The sequence below is a fragment of the Pelecanus crispus genome, chromosome 4, assembly GCF_030463565.1.
Source record: "Pelecanus crispus isolate bPelCri1 chromosome 4, bPelCri1.pri, whole genome shotgun sequence".
In the NCBI taxonomy this organism is placed as follows: Eukaryota; Metazoa; Chordata; class Aves; order Pelecaniformes; family Pelecanidae; genus Pelecanus; species Pelecanus crispus.
In genome coordinates this window covers 30,560,247-30,585,674 of record NC_134646.1, presented here as the reverse complement: position 1 = coordinate 30,585,674, position 25,428 = coordinate 30,560,247, and the positions used below count along the sequence as shown (strand labels likewise).

Genomic DNA, 25,428 nt, shown 5'->3' with positions numbered 1-25,428 from the left:
GATATTTCTGATAATTTTAAGTAGAAATAAAAATATTAGAATCGGTTCTTTGGCATAGTACAGAAGTTGACAGCTCCTGCTATTTGGACTGACTGCAGTCCTACAGAAGAATCCCCTGTATTTGGAGCAAGGGGGACAGGACAGGACTTGTCACCGTTTTAAAACCAAGTAGATTAAATGAATGTCCCTTTATGGATTTCAAGTGTCTTCCATTTGTAATTTACTTCATGTCTTCAGTACTGATTCCATTTTCACTTGCATTATCACAGCTGAATATTTCCTGCATACAAGGTAATCAACAGTATAGCAGTAAACCCCGTTAGTAAACCAGCATTCTGAATAAGGAAGAATGTGAGATCCATCTTTCTTCCTGTCACTTTCTCTTGCATCATATCATTCATCTCTGGGAACTGAAAAAAAGGGGTATTTTTAGGTAAGTATTGCCATCTTGTGGTAGCGTGCATAACTTATAACTTCAGTTAAGAACTGAACCATGTTGCTACTTTGGACTGAATATTAGCACTAACAGGGTGAAGGCAGTCACAGGAACAGGGCAACCTCATTACTCTGAAAAACCACTTCACCAAGGATGGTAAAATGAGATGGTGTTTTGCTCCTCTCTACTGTGATTTCACCTGGTTGTCTCTCATGCAAATTTGCTCTTTTTGATTGCTGCAGTCTCCTAGGGCCTAATTGTTAGTCCATATGTTGCTAGGAGCAGCTGCCCTTGTATTGCTAAATGTTGTGTTTCTTCCTTCACTAGTATAAACAGAGAAATCCTTGTTTGGGAAATGGATGATTAGGATTCTTCTGCTTTATCTATAAGCAAATGAAGTGAAGCTGAAAACGTAGACAACGCCTCAGAAATAAGAAACCTGTTACAAATAGAAAGTCTGGTGGGCTGATGAGGTAGTGGTAAAGCAAGGAAGAAAGAAGAAGAATGTTGTGAAACTGGTGGTAACATATGCAATATTACATTACAGTGCAATGAAGGGATTCTTCATTCCTTAACACATATCTCAATGGCAACGTAACAGCAAAGGATGACTGATCTGCTGTTAACTGCAGAAACAAAGACACTTCCTCTGAGAGCCAATGGAGGTGATGGCAAATGAGCACTGGCAATAAGTCCCCTGTATGGGGCGATTCAGGGTATGTGTTTGCTGCAGAAAAAGTCAACTGCAGTGGATTTTGACAAACATATTCAAATAAGCTTTAAACTCTTCTCCTGTTGTGCTAGAGTAGTATAGCCAGAATGCAATGAAGACTGTGTATTTCAGTGTAAGTTTAGAAACCTTCAGGCTGGATGACTCAGAAGCTGTATCTCTTTGATCTCACAAGGCAAAAACAGCCATTGAAGGTATTGCAATTCTTGAAGAACAGACTAAGGTGGGAAGTGGCCAAACCTTCCCAGAAATCATTCCAGAGCTCTGTAATCCTCTTGCACAAGAGACAAAGACAACAAACCAGATCAGCTTCGTGCCATACAGGAAGGCTCATTTGTGCACACACCTCAGCGTACACATTCTCACGAGCCCACAGCCTCACCACACAGTGATCATACTGGCAGAGGTTGGACTATGCCAATACTGGAGGAAAAAAGAACAGGAAAAAGCAAAGAAGGAAGGAATGACATTCTAGTTAATCCTACCTGCTTCTGGACAAGCAAACCAGAAGTGTGTGAAAATCGTAAGAGAAAGCAGAAAGCCAGATCTCCGTACAGAGCGCCTGAATACCCTATTTCAGACTTTTCAAGGGGAAGAAAAATTCAGATAGGTAACTGATACAATCCAAAAACCTATAAAAAGAGAGAGAGACTGGGGGGGAAGGGAGAGGCAGAGAGACAGAGAAACGGAGAGAACAGAACAACAGATAAAAGAAAAGAATGTTACCGACTTTAATGGATTTAATAACAAATTTAAGTTGAGCCACTCTAAATTTATGCCATGAGTTTTACACATCATAGTTGAGTACACTACTATTCATTATGTGAGTGAAACTAAATGAAAAGCATTAGCAATTAAGGTACTGCAAACTTGTAAAATAAACTATTCATATTGTTCATTTAACTCTAATATTATTACTTATTAAATCCTATGTTATTACCTAGACTATAATAGTATTTAATGAAACAGTCACTGTAACTATATGACAGTTCTTAAGTACATACAGAACCAAACTGGGGTCTCAAATCTTTTCAAATTCAGGCCTCACTCTTCCAGTTCTACACTCAAATGGATTCTCATGTGACAGGTGTAAACACTTTTGTAGATACATCTGTTCTTACAACACTGAATTAAACAAAATAAAACTTAAAATTCTTGAAAGATCTCTCTCATTTTGAGATAAAACATCATCGTAAGAGTAAATTATGGAATATTGCTGACTGCCTGTGAATCCAGATTTTATTTCCCAATGTCTAAATCTGATCTGGATCTTAGCACAATTTCTTTGGCTTATATCTTCTAGCACACTTTAAAAAATAAATGATAGACAGACTGTTTTGAGTAGAGTTCAGCAAATTTTTTAGTCTGAACCAAGAAACTGGGACTGGCACTGTTTAATTTAAATCAGAATAGAATTTAATCAGGTTTTTCACCTAAACAACCCCAAAATTATCACTGTGGTTATGCAACACCTTTCATTCAACTCAAAACTAAATATCTAGTTTCATTTTGTTTACCTTTTTTTTTTCCTTTTCTTCCAAAATACAGTTTAAATAGACAAATGAACCTTTTAAAAAATAGTAAGGTGAAATACTTTGCCACTTTAAAATGCTGAAACAAATTATTTATACACTTTTTACTCTTTGATGAAACCAGCCCAAATTCATGAAAAGCTTGTCTCTAAAACTCCTTTTCAGCAATAATCTGATCAGCCCTATTTGTGAAGTGAAAGGCTTTCATGTTTCATGAATAAGCATAACTATTTGTGCACCTCCATTAAGGGTATAATTGATGATTTAACATCTAGTAATAATAATAGTAAGTAGATGACACTGGCACGAGAGGGACAAAATACTAAATTCCACTGGAGAGACTTAGTGCCTTCTTTGTTTTCTTGTAGAAAAATAAATAACTGAAAATTAAATTATATCTCACCATGTCTGCCAGAGATATGTACAGGAACATTCCACCAGCTACGGCAAAGATGATATTAGGAGCAAAGTTGTTGCCTAGTAATATACCAAAAGCCATCCCAATGTAACAGGAACATGCAGACAGAAAGTTGAAAAACAGAGCTTGACGAGTACTCATTCCTGCATTAAGCAAGATGACAAAATCCCCTAAAAGAAAAGTTAAAAAAAAAGAAGCAAAAATAAAGACAACCATCTTCAGAAAATGATACTGTGATTATTTTCTAATAAGTCTGAAGACAAGACATGATTTGTATACAAATTATAACCCCCTGCTGTTTTTCTTCATTCAAGTAAATGATGAGGACTTCCCTTCAATACTAAGGTAACTGAAATACTCTAAAGCAAGTAGGTGATGCACAATTGAGCTAAGAGCACAGGAACACAGAACTATTCATGATTTAAAAAAAAAAAAAAAAAAGAAAATTAATACAACACTGTATGCAGCATATATGAACAGGGCAATTAATATCTCTCTAGTATACATTCCCAGCTTCCACCCACCTGTGTTTGGGAACTTCCTGTGCTAGATGTGTATTTTGGTGGTTGGGAAGTTTTTGATGAATATTTTTTCCATTAATTTGTCTAAACTTTCATTCAATCTATGCCAACTTTTGGCCAGCACAACCTGCTACAACAGTGATTTCCACAGTAAACAACATGATGAATGAAGTTCCTTACCCAGTTCATGAGGAAACTCTTCACACAAGATGGCTATGGAGGTACTAAGCCCTTGAAGCAGAGACAAAGTGAAAGAAGCACCAATAGCCAAACCATCTATGAAATTATGTACGGCATCACTCAGTGTTACCATCCAAGCAATGGTCCCAATCTTTGACAGCGGAGGCCCGTTAAGACACTTGCACAAGTTGCTTTGGGTGGCTTCTTCCTGGAAAAAAATAACACAATAAAGCAATTACATAAAACACTGAATAAAGAAGCCAATCAATCACACTTCTGCCTTTAAATGAATGCCAAGTATAAAATAAAGCACTACTGCATATGGAGACCAAAATGCTTGGGCCAAGAAGCAAAAAACACAGGTAGCAGCACCAAATGGTTTCTGTTTCAACAAGTTAACATGCAGGGCCCAATCACCCTTCTGACTACAAAGCTTTATCCGAATGCCCTTCAGCTGAGATAGAAAGCAGTTCAGACCATAATGGTCTGAATGACTCTCTGGAGTCTCTGTCAAATCAAGAGAGTGCCGAAACTCCTCACAGCCTCCTCAGCCACCTCTATTAAGCATGTACAGTGAGAAGGATCTGATCACAGTGACTGACAGCATCTGTATTTCCTACCTAAACCACATCTGGACCAGTTACATGCTGCCAGTACATCATGCTCTCAGAGACACACTTAGCTGCCACAGTAACAGCCAGGTACATGTGAATATAGACAAACATCCAGATACTCCATAAAATTTATTTCTAATTCTGGGAAATGACAGTCAAGTCCAGCTATTCAAATTAGTTTCTACAAAGTGCACGTTTAATAAAAACAGCAGTGGGTAATTCTGACTCTGTGTGTCGAAGGCTTAGAGCATGAAAACAACAGGCTAATATAAAACTGCAATGCACATACACACCAGGGATCTCAATAATTCCTCCCAGAAGCGGAAGTAATTTATACATGTGGTGCCATGAAATAATGAAAAACCTGAAGCAGATAAAAGGAACTGCCATTTTAGCTGGGAGCTCCCCTAAAAAAATACCTGATGATCCATTCTGATAAATTCCTGCACACACGTATATTGTAGTTACATAATATTTGCAAGCATTATATTATTTCCCCCCTAAAAAAAACCAGGATTTGCATGTAAGGCATTAACTAGTGCTTACTTACTGGAATACATAAGCAGTAATATATACATCTGTGTGCCCACAGACACATTTATACACCTATCCTTCTCTTGTAGAAGGGCATAGAGGAACACCTCTTTCTCCTTATGAAAAGGTCACAGATTATTCCAAGAAATTTTCCTTAGTTATTAAAAAGAACATTGCAAATTGTTTTAGTTTTGCCATATCAAATGCAAACGCTACCAGGCAACTGAATTTTGAACTTCATGGTAATATAATGACTAATAAATTCTTACAAAATCTTTAATGACAGAGCAGTAAGGTCTGTCTCACGATTTGCTCGACAGACTCTTATCTGACATACTACATCCTCGTATGCAGGAGCTGCCCTGGGACAGGACTAAAGTTCAGGTCAGCGATTTCTGAGTCAGATGCCTACTGCACTACTTGGAACTCGCAGCTAATAAAGCCTTGGTCGAGTAGTGCCACAACTGCCACAAAGCACACTTACAGCTCCTACTCAGTGCATAGGAAGTCCTGAAATTATACTTTTGTGATGTGAAAATGAGCAATGGTATCGAAGAATTGGGAGTTTCCCTGCAGACTCAAACACATAGGTTTTAGACTTGTGCTACATGCGTGCATTCAGTTTTGGGAGGTTTTCCTCTCAACACTTCATCTAACACACAAGCAATGCCAATCATATTTTTGGGATGATTAATTTGTACCTGTACTAATTCTGTTTGAGATAGGATCACTTACGAGTAATAGACCTCTCTCTCAATCCACAAAGGCAACTTGAACTTCGCTTTAAGAAAGAAATATTACAAAGCAAGCCACATAAAATACATATATTAGGTAACTGGAAGTAAAAAGAAACATGAGTATGAGAAAATCCAAATACAATCAGTGAAGCTCTTCCACCTATTCATCCAGCTCCCTGAGCTGAAGTTCTGTTCCCCTGTTTTTTCTGTTCCCTAGTGACCATCCTTCAAGCTGCCTAAGAACCGATGGAGGCTTGTTTTGTAGATTGTCCTGATTTCTGCCAAAAGCACATCATCTTTCTTGGGCATGTTTTTAGCTTCACTGAGGAAAGGGAGTTCGAGACAATGCACAGGTTTTCACTTTGAATAATTCATTCAACTTTCTGCTAAAAGAGAACATTGGTCTTTTGGAAACCACACACACACAAAAACCCTAACAACAGCAGCAAGTATTTTCTGATAAAGCAACAATATTAATCTCAGGAGACTGTATTTTGAAAAGGTATATTAGCAACTTCCATTATACATGAGAAAGAGAGGTGGTGGTGGGTTTTGTTCTGTAAAAAACTTTCTATTACCAAAAAATTCTCACATCAAATGCCAAGCATCTTCATAAATAAATGGTTTTATGAAAAGAGTTTATTTGGATGAAAATTCCTAAAAAAGCAATGAAAACAGCGAGCAAATAATACAAATGTGCAAAAATGTCACTTCTACATACTTGTTTATGTTTCTTCCCATCAAAGCACATTTGTTTTTACGTGGGAACCATGTGTGTGCCTACAGTTTTCTGAGGGCTGTAAGGGCATAAGTGGCTTAGCCATAGAACTAAGGACCCATTTTCTGGTACCAGTTGCACGGCCAAGAATTCCAATGACAATCCAAAGCATTACATATGTATGACAAACATAAAAATCTGATCTGAAGGGCTTTTTTGTTGAAATAAATAATGTACAAATACACGTGCTGAACTTTCTATGCGTGTATGAAGAAAATGAACATTGAGTAAGAAGATGCTATTAAGAATTAGCTGTTGAACTCACCAAGAACGGAACTGATTCTGGAAATGTGCTGAGGTTTGGGTTGTTCTATCTATGTACTTTTTTTTTTTAAGTAATTGCAATTAACTTAGGAGAACAGTATTAATTTACTTATAAAAATTACTTTCTTGATCCAATCTTTCAAAATGCAGAAACAATTGTAGTTTAAAAACTAGGTTTCGGTTTCTGAAAGGCTTCTGTAATATAGATCTATATGGCTACCTCTTGTTTACCGTGTAGCTTTGAAGTATCATAAATCTTGCCTGTAATCTATTTTAGATAACGTCTTGACGTCTTCTGTAACTTATATAAAGTACAATGACATTGCTTGTCTGGGTTTACATTCTGAACTTTACCAGATTGTGTGTCCGATAGAAGTAGATGAACAACTAATACATATTCTTAATGTTTAAGATAAGGCAGAGTACTGACAAATTTATCCTACAAATACATAGGATTCCAAGGCAAAAATGAACAATGTCTGTCTCTGCTGGACTGTTCCCACTTTGTCATGGTAGTTTAGCAGATGTCACAGAAGAGATGCCAGCTAAGGAGCTCTGTAATACCCAGCTGGACTATCAGGTCTGACTTTTATTAATTATTAGTGCAGTTCTGTAGTATTTGTATCTCCACAATTTATGGTAAACCAAAGACATCCTTGGTATTTTTGCTGTTCTGAACACAATGCCAAATGTTTCCTTCATAAATACCAAATGCCTGTAAAGGTGAATGCATACCTACCCTCAGGGCACTACCCTAGCTGCCCCAAACCCCCTCAGCCACATTGGCCCTCCCCTGCCCCCTAATGACTCTGCAGGCTACCTGGCCCCTTTGAACCTGCCTGGAGGAGGAAAAGCGTAATGATGCCTTTTTTGTTGCTACTTCAATATCAGCAGCGGGCTATCTGCCACTGGGATTTCCTTGCAGCCAGCCTTGGCTCCAGAGTGAATTTTACCCTGTTACTTTCAAGAGGTTTTAATACAACATATTCTCTTCCTGGCTTTGGAGAAATGGGGAGAAAGAAAGAATTGAAAGCATGAATTTTCATAAGAGCAATAAGTAGAGGAGAAGAACCTCTGCAAAATTTTAAGTTCTTAAAGTCAAGACCACATGTAAAAGGAGATGTATGAGTATTCCACAAAGGACCTTGGGGTGACCTACAATACTTCATGATCACAAGCACTGCAGCTAAACTAGTTGCTAGAAATAATGCTATATAGTTACATTTTATTATTATAATATACAGTATGATGTTGTTACATTTATGTTATGCGTAGGCAGATGGCTAGCCAAAATGTGATAATGGAATATGTCCAGATAAAACTTCTGGTAAACAGGGCAGAAAAACAACACCCATACCACTGGAGATGACTGTGACTGTCTCCGCAGACAGTAGAGGGTTCTTGTGTTTGTTTCATAAATCTACAAAATACAGTTTAGGGACACTCATAATATTAATTCCTTCTTGGTGCCCATGCAATTTTAATTATTACACATGTTTCTCCTAGTTTTTAAAATGGCCAGTATCCACCACGCTTCGTGACATTTCTACGGTAAGGACATGTACAACTTTGGTACTTTAAACTGTGTGCATCAAATGCCCTGTGAGCCTGCAGGATCAACGCAGAACTCTCAGATTCTCCCCTGGCTGTTAGGGCCTGCCTCTGGCTTCCTCTCCTGCTCCTCACTGCTCCCCACAAACAACTTACTGGCTAAAGAACAGGGGTGGTAAAACAGAAATCTCTACAATGAAAAAAATCTGCTTTCACCATCAGAGAATTGTTTCTGTGTGTTTTTACTTTTTTAAAATAAGGGACAGTACCGCTCCTCCCTGTACAGGGAAAGGAGTAAAGCAGCACATCAATTTTCTCTTCCTACTTCCATTTTCTGCTCAAACAGAAAGAAGTCGTATTTGTAGTATGAAAACAAACACAGAAAAATACAGAGAACAAATCTTAAAAGAGAATAGTACTTAAACCAGGAGGAATGCTTCTGTCTCAACCTACTGGCTCCATAATTCCCACAGTATCCAAATATACTGGACTAGCACAAGCAGTGCTCACAAGATACTGCACAAAAATTACTGTATTAGTTTTCCTCATCAATGATCGACACAGAAGAATCAGGTTCTCACACATGGCTTTACATAGTCAGGAACACAATATAGATCAAGGAACACTAAAACACACTATCAGTCTTTAAGCAAAACAATAACAACAACAAAATCAAAATTAACTGAATTATCTGATTAAATATATACCTCTGTCCTACCCATCCCAACACTGGTATCAATTAGCTCTTTTTGTTGGCTACAAATTGAATGGATCATTCACCTTTTGTAAGCTTGCCCCCAAAACCCACATTTTTTTGTAGGGCTCAAGCAAGTTATAAGCTGTAAGTTTACAAAAACTTGACAAAAGCAATAAAAATTCATATTAACTCTCCCCTCAGATACGCTTATGTAATTGGCAGGGATAAAATAAGTAAATAGACACAATTTTCATACCTGTGCTGAGACCACACTGATGCTGTCAAAGCCAAGATTTCCATTGCTCTCTATGACGGCTGCATTTGCATAACACGTCCCCCCATTGCTGGATGACAGTGGTTTGGGTGGGTTAGTCTTATCCTTATGTTCGCCATTTTCAGAGTAATTATGGCCAGTCTAGGTGACAAACAAATAAGTAGGTAGCTAACCAAAACAAAAGCAAAGTAACAGACAAAAGAGAGACCAAAAAAGGGAAAGGTGGGGGCATCATATTCATGCTGCCTTGCTTTCAACACCAAGTAAATGTTTAAATGGGCAGCAGCAAACATTTAAATGTTTAAAATTAACTCCAAAAGTATCTAAATTCCTAACTTATCTCTTACTTTTAGCTAATCAGAATACATGTGGGGATTTTTCATTTTTATACCTTTATATAGAACCTCCCAAGCTGAACACCCTACCATAAGTGATCAACATTTGCTAGCTATTTATGGCTGCTTGTCAAATACAGCTTATTAGCCTATGTCAACTGTTCCCCAAAATAAAGGGCAACAAATTAATTTTTTCTTTTTTTTTTTTTGGTGGAGTTATTACAAACGAGGGACAGTTGATCTTCATAATCTTTAATATCGGCAACAGTTTGGGAGGGGTGACCTTCAGTGAGGTAAGAGTAGGAAGACGGGACAGTTTCCTTCGCAAGACATGAGCAGAGGACCAAAAATCTTGAGAGGCCTTTGTCTGAGACAAATTCAGCCTCACTCATGTGAGTACACAGAAAACAAGTACTCTGACATACGGGTAGAAAGCAGAGCCCTGTGCAATATGGATTACTGTAGCGTCACTAAAGCAGGTCTGTGCACCAGAGCATGGGGTAGTTACAGAGCTGAAGTTACTAAAGGTGAGATTCAGGCACTGTCAGCAGTTACACTTTACAGATGACTAAGAAGGTATGTATGTCACATTGATTTCTTCCTGCCCAAAGGGGAGCTCCAGGGGCAGACTCCATTCTCTCCAGCTCTTACTTTTTTCTTTTTTCTTACTTTCCACTTTTTTCTGATGCATCTAGCTCACACAGCAATGACTTGGCCATTGAGAGCTACTAAAGCATACGCCACTGACAGCAGACCACACTCACATCTGGATTCTATTCCCAGCTCTGCTTGTAACTCCCTCAAAAAAGTGAGATTGCTTCCCCTATCCATTTTAATCAGATATATCAGAACATGTGTTAAGGCTGAATTCCTCAGATAAAATGGAAAAAACCCCACATTCTATTAAACTATCAAGTATCTCATAAAATATAACAGGTACTTTAAGGCAGGGCTCATTCAGTTAGTGATATGGTTTTTTACCTGGTTATAGATCTTCAATATCACTTTAAGAATCCTTTCCACAAAGAAGAGAATATAGAATCCACCAAACACAGCAACGGCTTTCTCAATATAGTTATCTACTTTGGGGTCAAACCCAAATGCCTAACAGTGAAAAAAAAAAGCAATGCAAATTAGCCTGTAATCTTAGCACATTTCCAGAAAAACAAACAAACAAACAAACGCCCTCCTCACACAAATACTCCTCTAAAATACAGACTGTCTCTCTACCGAGCTTGAGTTTCCATGAGGCTGAAATTATGAAAGATCCCGATCTTTTTAGACTTTTTTAACTTGGATTAAATGTTAACAGTGTTTTAATTCAGTAGAACTTTACATGCGGAATGTAGTATTAAAGTGCAAGACAAGGAGGGTCTAACCTGTAGCCCATTAAAGTGCACTAGAATTTTAGCCAATGCATTTCTCTTTCTGTCTAGAGGCAGAATAGCCCTTGGTCTTTCCCATGGCACAACCCGACATAGATCTTGACGGCTCTGCTCACCCAACCAGAAAGAGATGGTAGCTAATGGCACTGAAGCCCACCCACAACTCTGGAGATTGCAACCCACACACAGAACCCCACTGCAGCATGATTCTAAAATTAATACACTTTAGAAACTAGTATGCAAACCAAATAATGATTCCCCTTGCTTACCTCTGGAATGAGCTGGAAAATTGCATTAGAAAAGAGAGTACCAATGGCCAAGCCCACAAAGTAGGTTAAAACCTTGGGAAAATACGACTTCTTTAAGAGGGGAGTTAAAATCAATCCCAGAAGTGATGCCAAGTTAATGATAGTCACAGCCAGGAACCCAAATCCCCAAACTGTGGATAAACAAGCAGAAATATAAAATATTTTAGTATAACACCCACTTCAGACTGTTTACGATTTTTCTAAGAGCTAAATTGGCATGGAATTGGGAAAACGAGTGGTTCCCTGGCTGAAATTATACTTCACAAATATAAAAATCTTAAAACGCATATTTAAGATCCATACCTGCAGAAAGGAAGTATCTGGAAACATTGTCTGGGACTACCATATTAAAAATGGAAACTGTGCTAGTATAAGATCTGGGATAGCCTATCTGCTGCTAGTATAAATCAGGTCTGTCTACAGCCAGTGAAGAGTCAAAATTAAGGCTTAGGCCAACAGTCAAAGTAGCTATAGCATAGACAGAAGACAAAACTTCTTACTAGTCCCAGGGTTAGATCCAATTGTCATTTACTCCTAAGCAACTCCAAGATAGAAAGTCTGCTGTCTTTGCTGTACTAGATCCAAAAATCCTTCCTGATAAAGGATGACTCTTTCAAATCATCCCAAGGTGGTAACTTTCTGTTCCTAACATTCCTCCTCCTCCTCCTCCTCCTCTAATTCGAAGTAGTTCTGCTGGCTGAAAATGCTCTCCATCACTGCTTATCAAACAGGGGAGGTGGCAGATAGCTGATAGTAGAGACAATTACAACAGAGAAAAAAAAAAGAGGTTCTAGGTTCAAAAAGATGGACGCGTGATTTAGGTGCACAATGGGGAAAATCTTCCCTAAGAAGTGGCAAATGCACCAGGGTTCACCATAACTTAGCTTCCTCCACCATAAGCATAGTCTCAGATTTTTAGAGTTCAGACACCAGGACCTGCACAAAGCCATACCATAATTATTCTGGAGTCTGAACAATAGGTTTGGGGTGGGGGTGGTTGCTGTTGTTGTTCCTAAGCATCACAAAGTTGTGCCTCTATGCATGACTACTGTTTTTCCCCAATGACATCTCCAGTCCCTGTGAGTACACAGAAAAGCTTTAAAGGTTGCACTGAAGAGGTCTACAATGCTGCCTCAAGCGATGCCACAGAACCACAGTTACCCACATAGACAGCAGGTTTGTCTATAAAAATTAACCTCCAGTAATAAACAAAGCCAACACAATGTTGTCTATATGAGAACAGTTTGGTATAATCCAGAAAATTGCATCATTATAAGCTTTACAGTATGTGTGCAGAGAAGTTACCATAAATTCCTTTCTGCATAGCAGAAACTAACAGATCAGATTATGATCTGCAGCCTAACTTTACTGCAAACCAATCGGCAAACACACTAAGCCGGATTCCTCACCTGCAACTTGGATGGTTCTACTCTGTTTGCACAGCGTCACAATTTTTATATGTAATGAATTTTATATTATGTCAAGAAGAGAAAGCATTAGAAAGCTTTTTTTATTTATTTAAAGCATTTGCAGAAGGTAAATCAATGCCAATTAGAACATTCAGTTGCCATTTTTGAGAGAGAGACAGAGCAAGAAAAAAACAGAACTAATATGGCTAGATTCACTAAGCTACACAGGAGATTAATCTTGATTAAAATAAATGACAATTAAGCTTGTAAATACCTTTTTGAAATCAAATCTATAATAAACAAATGGGCTTCCAATGCCATCATAAGTCACAAACCACTGTTTACAGTTTGGGATTACTATAGAAGCACAAGTCTCTTTCAGTTTAGTATACGGACAACTCCTACACATTATTCTGTGTAAAACATACATTTTAAATGGAGTTAACAAAACAAAAACCCCATTTATCAGATAGGAAGCATTTAGTGTACTTGCCCAAACTACTTTATCAGACACAGGAAATCAGAACAAGTTTCAAAAATTACAATTTAAAAAGCCAGTACTAATTACTTTTTAGAACAAAAGACAAGATAAATTTACAAATTTTGCGTGTAGGTCAGTGGATGACAAAAATGATAGGAGAATGGAGCTTAAAACCAAGCACAGAAAAAGAGGTGATTGCCAAATTGTGAGAGAAGTTCTCACGATACTATATGCTTCAGTAACAAATGCTCTAACTTTCATACTAGTACTCTTTGTTCAGAACAGCAAAACAGACTGGGACACTCGAAGTACATGTTATAAGCGATACAACTGACACCATTTTGTATGCTTAATGCAATGGGAGATGTCTCATAATGTACTAAAGGACCTGTGTTCACAAGTAGGGACATATTCTAATCCACTGGTATGTAGTATCCCCTTTTGTCACAAAGAAAATGTAAAAGGAAAAGACCTTCTTCTTCCTGATTTACCAGAGATTAGGGATGCCAGAAGATAGATGTGGTTTTACTTTTAAAATTCTGTCCTACACCTGGATGGCCCAAAGAACTTGCAATCTTACATACTGATACTTTGTTTCTGATTTACTCACCCGAAGTGGAAGAATAAGGAAGAGTTAAAATAAGTGATTAAATAACCTCAGACAATGAAAGAATAAATTAAGTATTATCCATCCTAGGCATTCCACAGGTCCTGCAATGAGCCTCAGTAGCATGGGGACTGATTTAAAGTAATGAAATTTTTAAAGGAATAAAATAAATCCAGGATCTTTCTTACACATTCTCCAGGAAGGTGCTCCTGGGCCTTGTGGCAAGCTTTTCTTTGAGTTCAGAAAGACCTGAAGTGTAATCGGAGAGGGGGAAAAAAAAAAGATTACCCCATAATTACACCATTACAGGAACTGGTACTTCAAGAAAAATACCACAAATTGGCAGGTGGGGGGGGGGGGGAGAAGGTGATAAAATTCCAAGACAACCAATGTTGCCAAAGTTCGTGCATTATGGACTGTATTTCACAATCATGTATGCGCTGCTGTCTTAAAATTGGTTTATTCACTAGGATTCCACCCACACTGAGGTTTTCATGAGTCCCTGCATCTCAGAAAGCAGGCTAGTCTGACCTCACGTACCAGAGCAGAGCATTCTGCTTAGGACGCACACTTTCTTCCCCGAGACTGGTGGCACAGTCAGCTTTTGCCAACTACTAGTATTCTTTCTGTCTCTAGAACTGTGGCCCCAGCAAAGAGACAGCCAAGATATCCAAAGCCACAAGAAATCCAAAAAATAAAATGGCAGGAATGCAAGTAAGATGCCCTCCTTAGAACATCGTTGCTCAGCATTGCTCCTTACAAGAAGTGGGGATGACTGCTCTGGGCCTTCCTGAGGCAAGCTCAGGCTCTTCCTTAGCCCCATCCTGGGATGAGGAGGAAATAAGGGTATGAACACCTTTCTGAAGAAGCCAAGCAGAGAGCACAGAACCTGTTTGCCTTGTACAGAAGGAATGCCACTGGGCACTTCCAGCTATTTCATGCAGCTCTATACACCTCCCTGCTACCTTTCAGAGAAGCAAGAAAGGGAAAGACATGAGTGTGCCCCTAAGGTCAGTTAGGTTAGATATGAGATATACAAACCCCAAGGAAAAAGGACATGCTATATGCTGCCTTTTAACTTTTACTCTACTTCAGCACCGCTTTTTTTTATTGCAGGTAGCTGTCCCATAAAGCTTATTGCACTAATTTCTTCTGTATGTCTTGTCTGTTCGTATTTTGGAAGACAGAATATTGCTAGGTGTGTGGGAGTCCCTGGGCAGAAAATTCACATAAGCGCAGCTGGAAACATGCATAGAGGATTTTGCTTCATGGGCAGTCACTGAAATCAGCTGGTCTCAATGCTGCCACAATACAGATTCATTTTGTGATGGGGTGGGGGTGTGCATAAATCAACATCTGCATTGGGCACTGGGCCTTTCTGTGAATCTCCCTTCAAAATAGATATCACTATATGTCACAGCCTCATACACTTGTGATTTTAAAATACCCTAACCACGGACCTTGCAGATTTCTTGCGCTGCAGCCAAGGGAGGGGCAGAGAGAAGGCTTCCTTGCTTATATGACTACCAGACATTGCTTCTGAGCTGGCAGGATAAAAGAAAAGTAAGAGGGATGGTCTAAATAGCTTAGGAGGTTAACTATAGGTCAAGCTTTCCACGTACAACCTACTTAAACAGCCCCAAACAAAAAGACAGATCCTATCCTCTGGTGCAGATATTATGGACTTCTTTGACAATATGTGCCCTCACATGGTATAAGCAATCTAGAACCACCACGGTAAATTGATGCCATGGTTTCAGTGATTAATCAAATATAATTCTAACTATTCACTAACACAGCTAAGTTTTAGGAATGATCTATAATTCTTAATAAATATAATCACTTATATTAGTCAGAATGTTATTAATACTAATATTTCAAAAGTTATGCAAAACACTGCCGTATCTCTGCTCATAAATAACTACCATTAGGCACCTGCTCATTCAACATCTTAACTTTTAATTTTAATTCAGCTGACCCTCTTAGAACAATAAATTTATCTGGAATACTGAGTCAAATAAGCAGGCCATTACGTATTTGATCCTTATCAGTGCAACAAGTGACTTCATTAACCAGCTGGATCTTTCCTGTCCTACATTTGTTACTGCACTGTACAGTTCTGTTCACAATAAATACAGAAATAATAGTGAGAAAAATCGGAGAAAGGAAGATTAAGGCTACCCAGCCATGTGATGATGTTCCATGTGGAGAGGGCAGCACAGAAGATGACATGAAAGCAGGAGTTGGCATTTTGAAAGAATATGAGTATTTTTCCTCAGTAAAACAGTCTCTTGCTCCCCTGATGTCATGACTCCCACCTGCAAATAATTCCACTAAAATGCAGTCCCCTAATAATTTTACCTTGAGTTGCGTTGATACATGCACATCCCACTAAGTCTGATTTCCCACTGCAAATCACCTGCACAAACTTCCTTTCTGTACTCCCATCTTCTCTCCCATTAACCAGCTATTAGCAAGAGACCCTATGCTTCAGGGCACAAACCATTATCCAAATAAAACAGGTCAGAAAGACTCTTCCTTTAATGGGCAAATTATTCCATAACTACCTAGTCGGTTCTTTCACTTTTCTCTAAAACACTTTGAATAGATCACTATTAAGAGATAGGATATTTGTTTAAATAGTCCGCTGACCCGAAATAGCATTTTCATTTTATGTGCCCATGTTACAACTATATCCTCCTAAACAAGACACTCCTGTTATGTATAGATAAATGCTTACTATTCTCCTAAGAAAACCCCACTCCAGTCGCAGTATTAATGCAATTAATTATAACTAACCTTGTAAAGAACGTGGTTTAGACGTATCCACAAAATTTTCCTGATGATCGCACGGGTGAAAAATTAGCTGTTGCAAAACAGCAGGACATATTGTAGAGAAGCTTGAATTTGATACGTGACTGTTGTTCGGTATCCCATGCAAAGAAAAAATTTCCTCAGCAGTCAAGCACTGGAACAAAAAGGGATTTTGCCAACTTAATACATTAATGCAAAACCAAAAAATAAGTCATACATTGAGAAACCCAAGAATTACAACATAAAAATATTGCAACGCATTTTCAAGGAAGTGTACACAGTGTTTGTCCACTGTGCATGAAATGCCATGATTGCTTAATGTGAAACACAAGTGATTCAAAGTATTTTAAGTGAGATAAATCACAAATCAATGAAACACATTTTAAATAGACATTTGCAAATCTTATGCCCTATGAACCAGGACAGTTAAACAATATATTTCCTACAATATATTTGGAAAAATAGCTTCAAAGTAATTAAAATCTCGTGTAATTACAAAATAATTGATTTTAAGAGCAGTCCAGATACCATTAAAATCTCAGTGACAGAGTATCTCAGAAAATTATTGGTAATTCAGTCACTGTTTATTCATGTAAGTGACCACTTTTACGTTACAACACTTCTTACATATCTCCCCAAATTAGCTGTTTAAAAATGGTCTAAACATTCACAGCACTCAACACTTTTCATTAATTTTATAGCAATAATTGTTAACAGCAAACATCGGTTTGTAAAATCACCTCATACTCCAATGAGATAAACTCTTACTTGGGATCTTCTTCACTTTGCCTTCAGCTCAGGACATAACAGTATCTAATGGGTCAAGGACAAATGTACTTAACAGTGCTAAACCAGACCAGGGGCAGGGCTGGTTGCTCCATTCATTATTTCCAACCAAAAAGATAAAAGACAAATGACAAACCATTAAATACCTTAAAAAATATATCTACAAAAAAATTGAGTATTTTCATATGAAGTTTTCTATACCACTGAGGTCTTTCATCTAACACCTTCTGTTTATTCACTTTCAATATTTCCTACTATGATCAATAAGGAAAAAGTGTTCTTTTTTGAGTGTAAACAAAAGTGATTTGGCTTATTGCTGTACAACAAACACATACTAAGCTTGAGTCTGAAGACAAAAGAAAGTCAAAGGTTTTCCTTCTGTATGAGACATCAAGTTAGAGCATAATTCTCCCTGTAGCAAATCTTAGAGTGGCTGCAAAAGTATAGCACTGGAAGCCTTAGCAAATTAAAAACAAAGAAAAACAAAACTCCCTGCTCTTTTCAGTTTTGCTAGCCTTCAGATTCCATAGCACTTTTCCAATAATTCAAGATTATTATTTATAAAGTAAATTCTTTCTAGAGATAAGCCAAAGCAACTGCAAGTCATTTGCTTCAACAGAGCTGCTTCCACTTCCATAAATAAATATTTCTAATACTGTCCAAAGGTGAAAGGTGAAAGGCATGCACACATCATTTGAACATGACTATTTCTGATTTAGCTTGAAGGAAGAGAATATGCAGGCAAATTCAAGTGACTTCAGTTAAATTACATCCGGGATGTTTCTGTCCTTCCTCTTTAACAACCCAGTCTAGCAGAGCACTCAGGTCCATGCTTGACCCTAAACATAAGTATAAATTTTGTTAGGACCACGAGACCTTGAAGACTCAAATATATACAAGCAATATGCATATACTTTCATCTTTCAATGTCGATGCTAATGTCAAAGTATCACATATAAAATAAATATAGCTTGATAACAGAATTTTTTTTGTTGTTTTCAAGCATGTTGCTCCATTTAATCTCAATGGAAGCAGTGCACAAAGAAATCATCACTGAAGATAGAGTCTTTAAAAGCCCAACACACGAATTTCTGAGCTTTCTAAACTGGTGACGTGACTACTCATTTCACCGTTAACTCTGCATTATGGACTAATGCAAAATACATGGCTAATACATCCAGTGTGAAACAGAGAGGATAGTTGTGGTCTACAGAAATAGTTTCTCTATGGTGCTTCTTGTATTAGTGGCTCAGAGAGTCATTTCTGGAAGTCTACAGTGAAAAGCCCTTAGAAAAACAAGCCAGGAGGAGCTGAGAATTCATAACAACTAAGAGAAATCATCTTTACCTATCCCATTCCTAGCATTACAGAATGGATTACTAGTATTTTAAAATACTAATATATTAGTATTAATATTAGTTCACAAAAATCCAACCCATGTTGCAGGTAGAAGAACAGATTATGTAAAGAAAGTAAATCAGACACAGCATGAATCAGTAAACTTGAGACTTGTAACTTTGGCTACATACAAACAAATAAGCGAGAAATACCATCGGACAAGAGCTCTTTTATGTGAGGATGAGAAACAGCATGTTATTTAATTACTATTATTATTTTGATCAGGGACAATCCCAGAGGATAATGATTCCTATAAATGATTCATTGTTATAAGTCACCTCATCCTCTCAGTAAACTCCTACATACATCCAAGCGCTAAAAAGCAAGCTTGCATGAGTTCACTGGCATAATTAAAGGATTAATTAAAAGATTAAATCTATCAGAAGCCTTGGATTGGAGCAAGTCATGTTTGCACACTGCAAAACTCTGCATTTATCTTTGGAGGATAAATACATTAAGACAGCCACACTGCTGTAAAAACACAAGCTATTTATTTTGTAAGACTGATGGATGATCTCAGCAGAAAGGAAATTTAGCCTCATGGAACGGAGGACTGAGAATGACATCCTGGCTCACCAAGACTACCATCATGCATGTCCCCTGCTATTCAGTAAGTCTTGTCATCGCGATTAGGTGAGGGGACCAGCTGTAATGCAACTGTCACCCAGTGTTTAATAAACAATTGCAAAAAAGATATGACATAACTGATCATGTTCCTGAACTGTTAAAAAATCATTTTAAAAATGCTTTCATCAGAATTAGGGAGGACTTGAATCAGTAGAATTTACACAATTACAAAGTATTCAGACTTAAAAAAGATTAAACCCTCAACTGGGTTATTCAAACAGATGTTTACTTTTCTCCTGGTAAGGCTCTCCCAGGAATGATTGACCAATATGGGATTTTTTTTTTTTTTTTTAAGATGGTAAATGAAATAAAGTAATGCCCAACTATCTAGAATCAATTTATACCAGTATCTTTATAAATGAAAAGCAGATGCCAGCTCACCACATGCTTTGAAGGAAAGGATGGGATAATTGCTCAGACAGAAATGATGCAGAGAGGACCTCTAACTGGAAAACTAACAAAAAATGCTATAGTACCAACCATCTTGTAAATGCTTCAGTCCCTTTTCTGATCTTCTGCCATATTCTTATCTTCACTCTACCCTTGTTTAATCTGTAGCATTCCACATGTGAAGTACTAAGATACCCAACAGCAACCTGGACTGCAGTTTCTAGATGTTTCCAGATTAAATACTAGCCTAGCCCACACCAGGGCTGAGCAGTAGGTCACACAGTAGCAACAGCAAAAAAAAGAATGTGGTGAATACCTATCTGACCAGCATTTGGGTTTTTTTTATTTAGCCTGAGCCTGGATAAGGCAAAATAGAGACATATGACTATGTCTTCCTCAACTTACTTGTAACAAATTAAAGCATCTAATGCTGACGTGGTGACACTTTTTTGTCACTCAGCACAGGTAAGAACTGGATGCTATGAGGCAACCATGCCTTCAATAAGAAGCACTCCATGAGAAAGAGTCAACCCAGATGAAGCTGCTTGAATGCACCTGTGTGCTTTACGGGTTTCACATGCACACTGACATGTTCAAGGCAGCTGTTCATGCTGGGAGCTGAAAACTGTCCACGCATGCTGAAATTCACTGAAGATATTTTAGAAATAAGATACTTACAGGGTAGAACAAATAAGCCTATTTATCTCCTCACTGGCCAGGCAACATCAGATCATGGTGTTGGATCAAGACCATAAGCCACACCCTGTCAGGCTATTCCCCCTTCTTTCAAAAAGCACAAGCTGCAACTAGTGAAACACTACCAAAAAAACCCCAACTCAAAGCAGATACTAGCCTCGTTCTAGTCTATCTGAAACACCAGAGTTACTGGGTTGTGACTCATCTTGAGGTAAAAATTAATTCCATCTTATCAGGAATATTAATAAAGATTTTAACTTCGTTTTGTCCAAATGTTTTGTTTAAAAATTAAAATGCATTACATTAAGACACAGTATTCAAGCATAACGTACAGACTGGCATAAATATAGATTTAGAAAAGTCAAAGAAGGAAATTGGAGCATGATTTTAGCACCTACTGATCACGTCAAAGCACAAACTAAAGTTGATGTTAACAAGCCCATTCTTTCCAATGCCCATTTACCTTCCGCGTATTTTTTGACCAAAACTTTTGAGCATGTAATTTAATCCTCCATCACACACGTATGGCTATCATACTACCATGAACCCAACAATAGAAGATCAAGTATAGTTTCATGTATTTACATCTTGCTAACAATGTAATATACAGAGTGAGTAAACATGCCATCATCTATTATACTGAAATTTCTAATTTTATCCCTACTAGTAGGATTAAAATGTGTTGGAATTCCATAGTAAAATGGGAAAAAACAGCAATGACCAGTATTTGAGTTTGCTCAGTTACTACTCATTTCTCTGACAGGAAGTCTTAGCTTATTATATTAAGGAAAGGTGGTAACAGAAAAATTGAAGAGCAAAGAAAATGTAAACACAAAATAAAGAGAACTATAAAAGTGCATGATAAAAGGAAAAAAAGAGACCAAAAGCATAATGAAATTGAGACAGTTCAATCAAAAATTCCAAAACAGTACTCAAAAAATTTGTTTTCTTTTCTGTGTTTTACAGAAAAAAAAAAAAAAAAAGAAGCATCTTCAAGGACATAAGTTACCACAAATGCCTACATGACTATACATTCAAACACTATCACCAACAAATTAAATCATTTTTTCTTCTCCCTTATTTTTCCAAGTCAACCTGGTATCAAAGAAAAACAGAAATCAAGCATCTATTTTCTTCTGGCTTATTCATTCAAACTCTTTCAGTCTTTAAGAAAATGGATCAGCTTGTGGTGGTTCTTCTCTTGTGAGGTTGCTGGGCTTACCAAAATTGTTATGAATGAAACATTAAAACTAAATACTAACACTGGGACAAAACTAAGAGAGACTGTTCCTTCCTACCAGTTTTTGAAGTGCTGTATCACCTGTCCCTTACAGATCAGCTCTCCACTAAAAATTACTTCAGGCTTGGATGAGGGACTCTGATAGAGCAGGGGTGTGTTATCTTTATTGGAAGAAAGGCCTGGGAGTCATCCCACTAGCTCTGGACGCTGAAGTTAAGAACTGAAAGTCTAAGATAAAGCTTGTTTCCTCCTACAGTCAAATATTTATGCAGCCTGAATGGATTCAGCCTACCTGAGAAAGACCTGAATCACTCTCCAGAGGTATTTACTTTCCTTTGTAGAGATTCGGTAGAGGTTAGGCCTCTGATGCCTTCCAACACACAAAGTTAGATTAGGTCACTTTATGTCTTCTGTCATAACCAGTAGATACTCTAAATTACCAACTTGTAAGCACAAAGAGTCATAGTGTTTGAAAATGATCACGCATGATTTACTTGGTATGAGTATGCGTTTGCATGCACCACCTGCCCAAAGTCATTGACATGCCTAACATCTATGAGGGATCAAAAGCCTGGAGGTAAAATGCACTTACTTAAATGGTACTAGCTGATGGAGCAGCTCGAAGGCCAATTTTAAGAAAAAATACAAGTAACTCAGGAAAAAAGTATACACATTTCAGTATGGTACCCTAGATATTATTCAAAATGGACACAGCTAGAAGAGGCCTGTAAAAAAATTTGTTTCAGTTAAACTTCAAATGACTTATGAGGAACATGCATTTACAGTAATAAGAAAGAGCATTACTTTTTTCCCCTTTTTTTTTTCCTCTGTAGCCCATGCCAAAGCCTGTGTACGAGGGCTACGTGCTTTTGCAGAGGGAAAACCTGAAGGACTGAAGCATCTACTCACTTCTATGCCCTTTTAAAGAAAGCTCCTTTTCATAGCCACATTCAACACTGCAAACTTGTATTTAGCACATGTGGCTGGAAATGTTTATGTTTTTAATACACTGTGTTGGAACAGTGTTCAATTTGTGAGATTTGAAAGCAGTGACTGGCAAATATTGCCATGCTTATACTGAACACTACATTGATTTCAGTGGCATTAACTCCCACTTAAACCTTTGGTAAGGGTAAGGACATCAGAATCACACACTTTCTAAAACAAAGGGAGCTTATCCAAGGTTTGTCTCCTTCAAAGAACAAGCAAAAAAGCTGCTACTCCAAACATAAAAAAAATTCCTCAAGGTCCCTAGAACCATGCCTCTTCTGTTTCTTACGGAGTTGAACAAAACCAGAGCAAATAGTCATCCCCGCTTTCCTTTCATTTTCATGACTGACTTTGCATCCCTGATTCCTGAGCATAAGGAAATCTCCACCAGCCTCAAGATTCCCCTTCAAGGAAACAAACTTACGTCTAGGACACTAGAGATTTGAAATTACATAGACTTTAAAAGTATCAATGTGGTCTGAGTTTTGTATGGAGACACTAAACAAAATATTTTCATGGTTCGACGCTGCACCAGGGGAGGTTTCGACTGGGCATTAGGTAGCATTTCTTTACCAAGAGGGTGATCAGACACCGCAACGGGCTTCCTAGAGAGGTGGTCGATGCCCCAAGCCTGTCAGTGTTTAAGAGGCATTTGGACAATGCCCTTAACAAGATACTTTAACTTTTGGTCAGCCCTGAAGTGGCCAGGCAGTTGGACTAGATGATGACTGTAGGTCCCTTCCAACTGAAATAGTCTATTCTATTCTATGAAAAGTGGTATTCCAATGATACTTAGTAAATTCAACATCATTTTAAACAGCTTTTAGCAGATTAATTGATGGGTGCTCATTTTGAACTCAACATGAAAGAGGTGAAAAATTCTGAAAAAGTTTCTTTACACGAGTAGATGTGTCTATAATCAAGTCTGTGCTATCACATGACAATTGTATTTTAACAAGTCCTTGAGATTTGCTTATACAACCCTCGGGGGGCACCACTAGCTGATTCTCATACACTTCTTTCTGTTGTCGGGACGCTACGAACCCAGGAAAAGCGCCCGTTTAAGAGCTGAGCAATGACGAGGTAGAGCTAACCCCGGGGGCAGCCCCGCACCGCAGCACGCAGCACTCACTGATGGACGGCAAGCTGGTCTCAGCAGCGGACCGGTACCTTTGCCCTAAACCCGCGCCCAAGCGCCTCGGGAGACCTTTGCTCCCCGCCGGCTCCGAGGCGCGGAAACGCGACGGCGCCGAGATTTAAGGAACTACAGAGCTGCCCGCCCGGCTCGGCGCCCTTCCTCCTGGACGTGCGTTTCCAGCCCAGCCCTCACGGCCGCCGCGGAGGCAAAGCGGCGGCCGGACAAACCCGGCTCCCGCCGCCGCGCCGGCTGCCCCGCGGTACCTGGTTGTGGTGCAGGTGGGCGAGCGGCAGCAGCGCTCCCAGGGCCGGCGCGGCGCCCAGCTGGTGCAGCAGCGCCGAGAGCTGCCCAGCCGACAGGCTGTGGTTGGCGCCGAAGACGCGCAGCACGTCGTCGGCGAAGGTCAAGGCGGCCGGGGCGGCCGCCCGTGGGAGCATCTCCGGCCCCGCGGGACGCGGCGAGTGTCGCTGAGCGCGGCCCCTCCGCGCCGCCGCCGCTGCCCGCGCTGCCGGGGCTCTGCGGGGCGGGAGCGGCGCCCGCCCCGGTCCCTCCCCGGGGGGCGTAGCGGGGAGGCAGACGGGGCGGGCGGGCGGGCGCGGGGCCTCGCGTAACCCTGTGCCACGACGGAGGGGTGGCAGGGCGCTGGCCGGAGGTGGCCCCACGCGCGGGCAAAGGGGGAGGCTGCAGAATGCCTGCTCGCTGCCAGCCCTGGCCCCGGGGCCAAGGGTCACGAAACCATCAGGCACGTCCACGGAGGGGCACGGTCTTCCCTGAACTGCCCCAAGTGCTGAGCTCAGCCTGCCCGCCTTCCCCTACCTGCCGTGCGGCACCCTGCCCCGCCCCCCCCCCCCCCAGAAGCCAGCCCCGCACCCTCCTGCCACGACCCGCGAAACGCCAGGCGGGACAGTCGAGGCCAAGGTCCAGGCCCGGGCCCAGGCCAGGTGCACAGGCAGGTATGGCCCCGCCGTACGCACCTTGCCACCAGTATCGGTCTCCACAGTCCAGGCGCCTGGACCTTGGAATGAGCCGTTCGCTTGGCAGCCGGTTAGGCAACTCGCTTCTCGCAGGCCCACTCCCTCCCACAGGTTGAGACACGGATTTGTGTCCCGTCTACCTTTTCAGGAAGGTTTAATGCACACAAAAAAGCACGTGATATTGTGCATCCTTCTTAACAAACAGAGAAAATTGTGGCTGGTCACAGGTATGCTCCTGGGGGCTGTCACTCCAGCGGTTTAGATAAAAATCCTCATGGTTCAGGAGAGCAGCTGTGTAGTAGCAGCTCCGGCCCAGGAGAAATTTGTACCATAAACAAGTTATTCTGTAACTGCCTGTTATGGAATTTCTTGTATATCCCTGCAGTGGGCAGAGCTAGCATATTTTTAAAATGATACATTTTTTAAACAGATTTGCGTTTAGACCTCTGTGGAACAGTGCTGAACACATGAGCTGAGACACTGTCCCCGATTCCAAATTTTCTGAAACCAGAATTTTGCACTGTGTGTGCCAAGCAGTCTGGGTAACAGCACTATGAAGGAGGCATGGTTAAAGATACTTCACA

The 25,428-nt window shown here is 39.6% G+C and overlaps 1 protein-coding gene across 1 annotated transcript; it reads right to left on the bottom strand.

The window, feature by feature from the left end:
- Nucleotides 1-263: 263 nt before the first annotated feature.
- SLC39A8 (solute carrier family 39 member 8) lies at nt 264-24,307 on the bottom strand. The gene is made up of 8 exons (XM_075709502.1): nt 24,134-24,307; nt 16,591-16,759; nt 11,256-11,425; nt 10,583-10,705; nt 9,249-9,407; nt 3,818-4,025; nt 3,102-3,286; nt 264-410 (listed from the first exon to the last, which is right to left on the bottom strand). Exons 1-8 carry the CDS (start codon nt 24,305-24,307, stop codon nt 264-266), a joined length of 1,335 nt encoding a protein of 444 aa, XP_075565617.1.
- Between the last annotated feature and the right edge of the window lie 1,121 nt (nt 24,308-25,428).

Coding starts and splice junctions, on each gene's coding strand:
- SLC39A8 (XM_075709502.1), bottom strand. CDS start 24,307: ATGCTCCCACGGGCGGCCGCCCCGGCCGCCTTGACCTTCGCCGACGAC. Junction 11,426..16,590: donor TAAACCACGTTCTTTACAAG/GTTAGTTATAAT, acceptor GTTTATCCACAG/TTTGGGGATTTGGGTTCCTG. Junction 3,287..3,817: donor AGAGTTTCCTCATGAACTGG/GTAAGGAACTTC, acceptor CTTTTCTTTTAG/GGGATTTTGTCATCTTGCTT.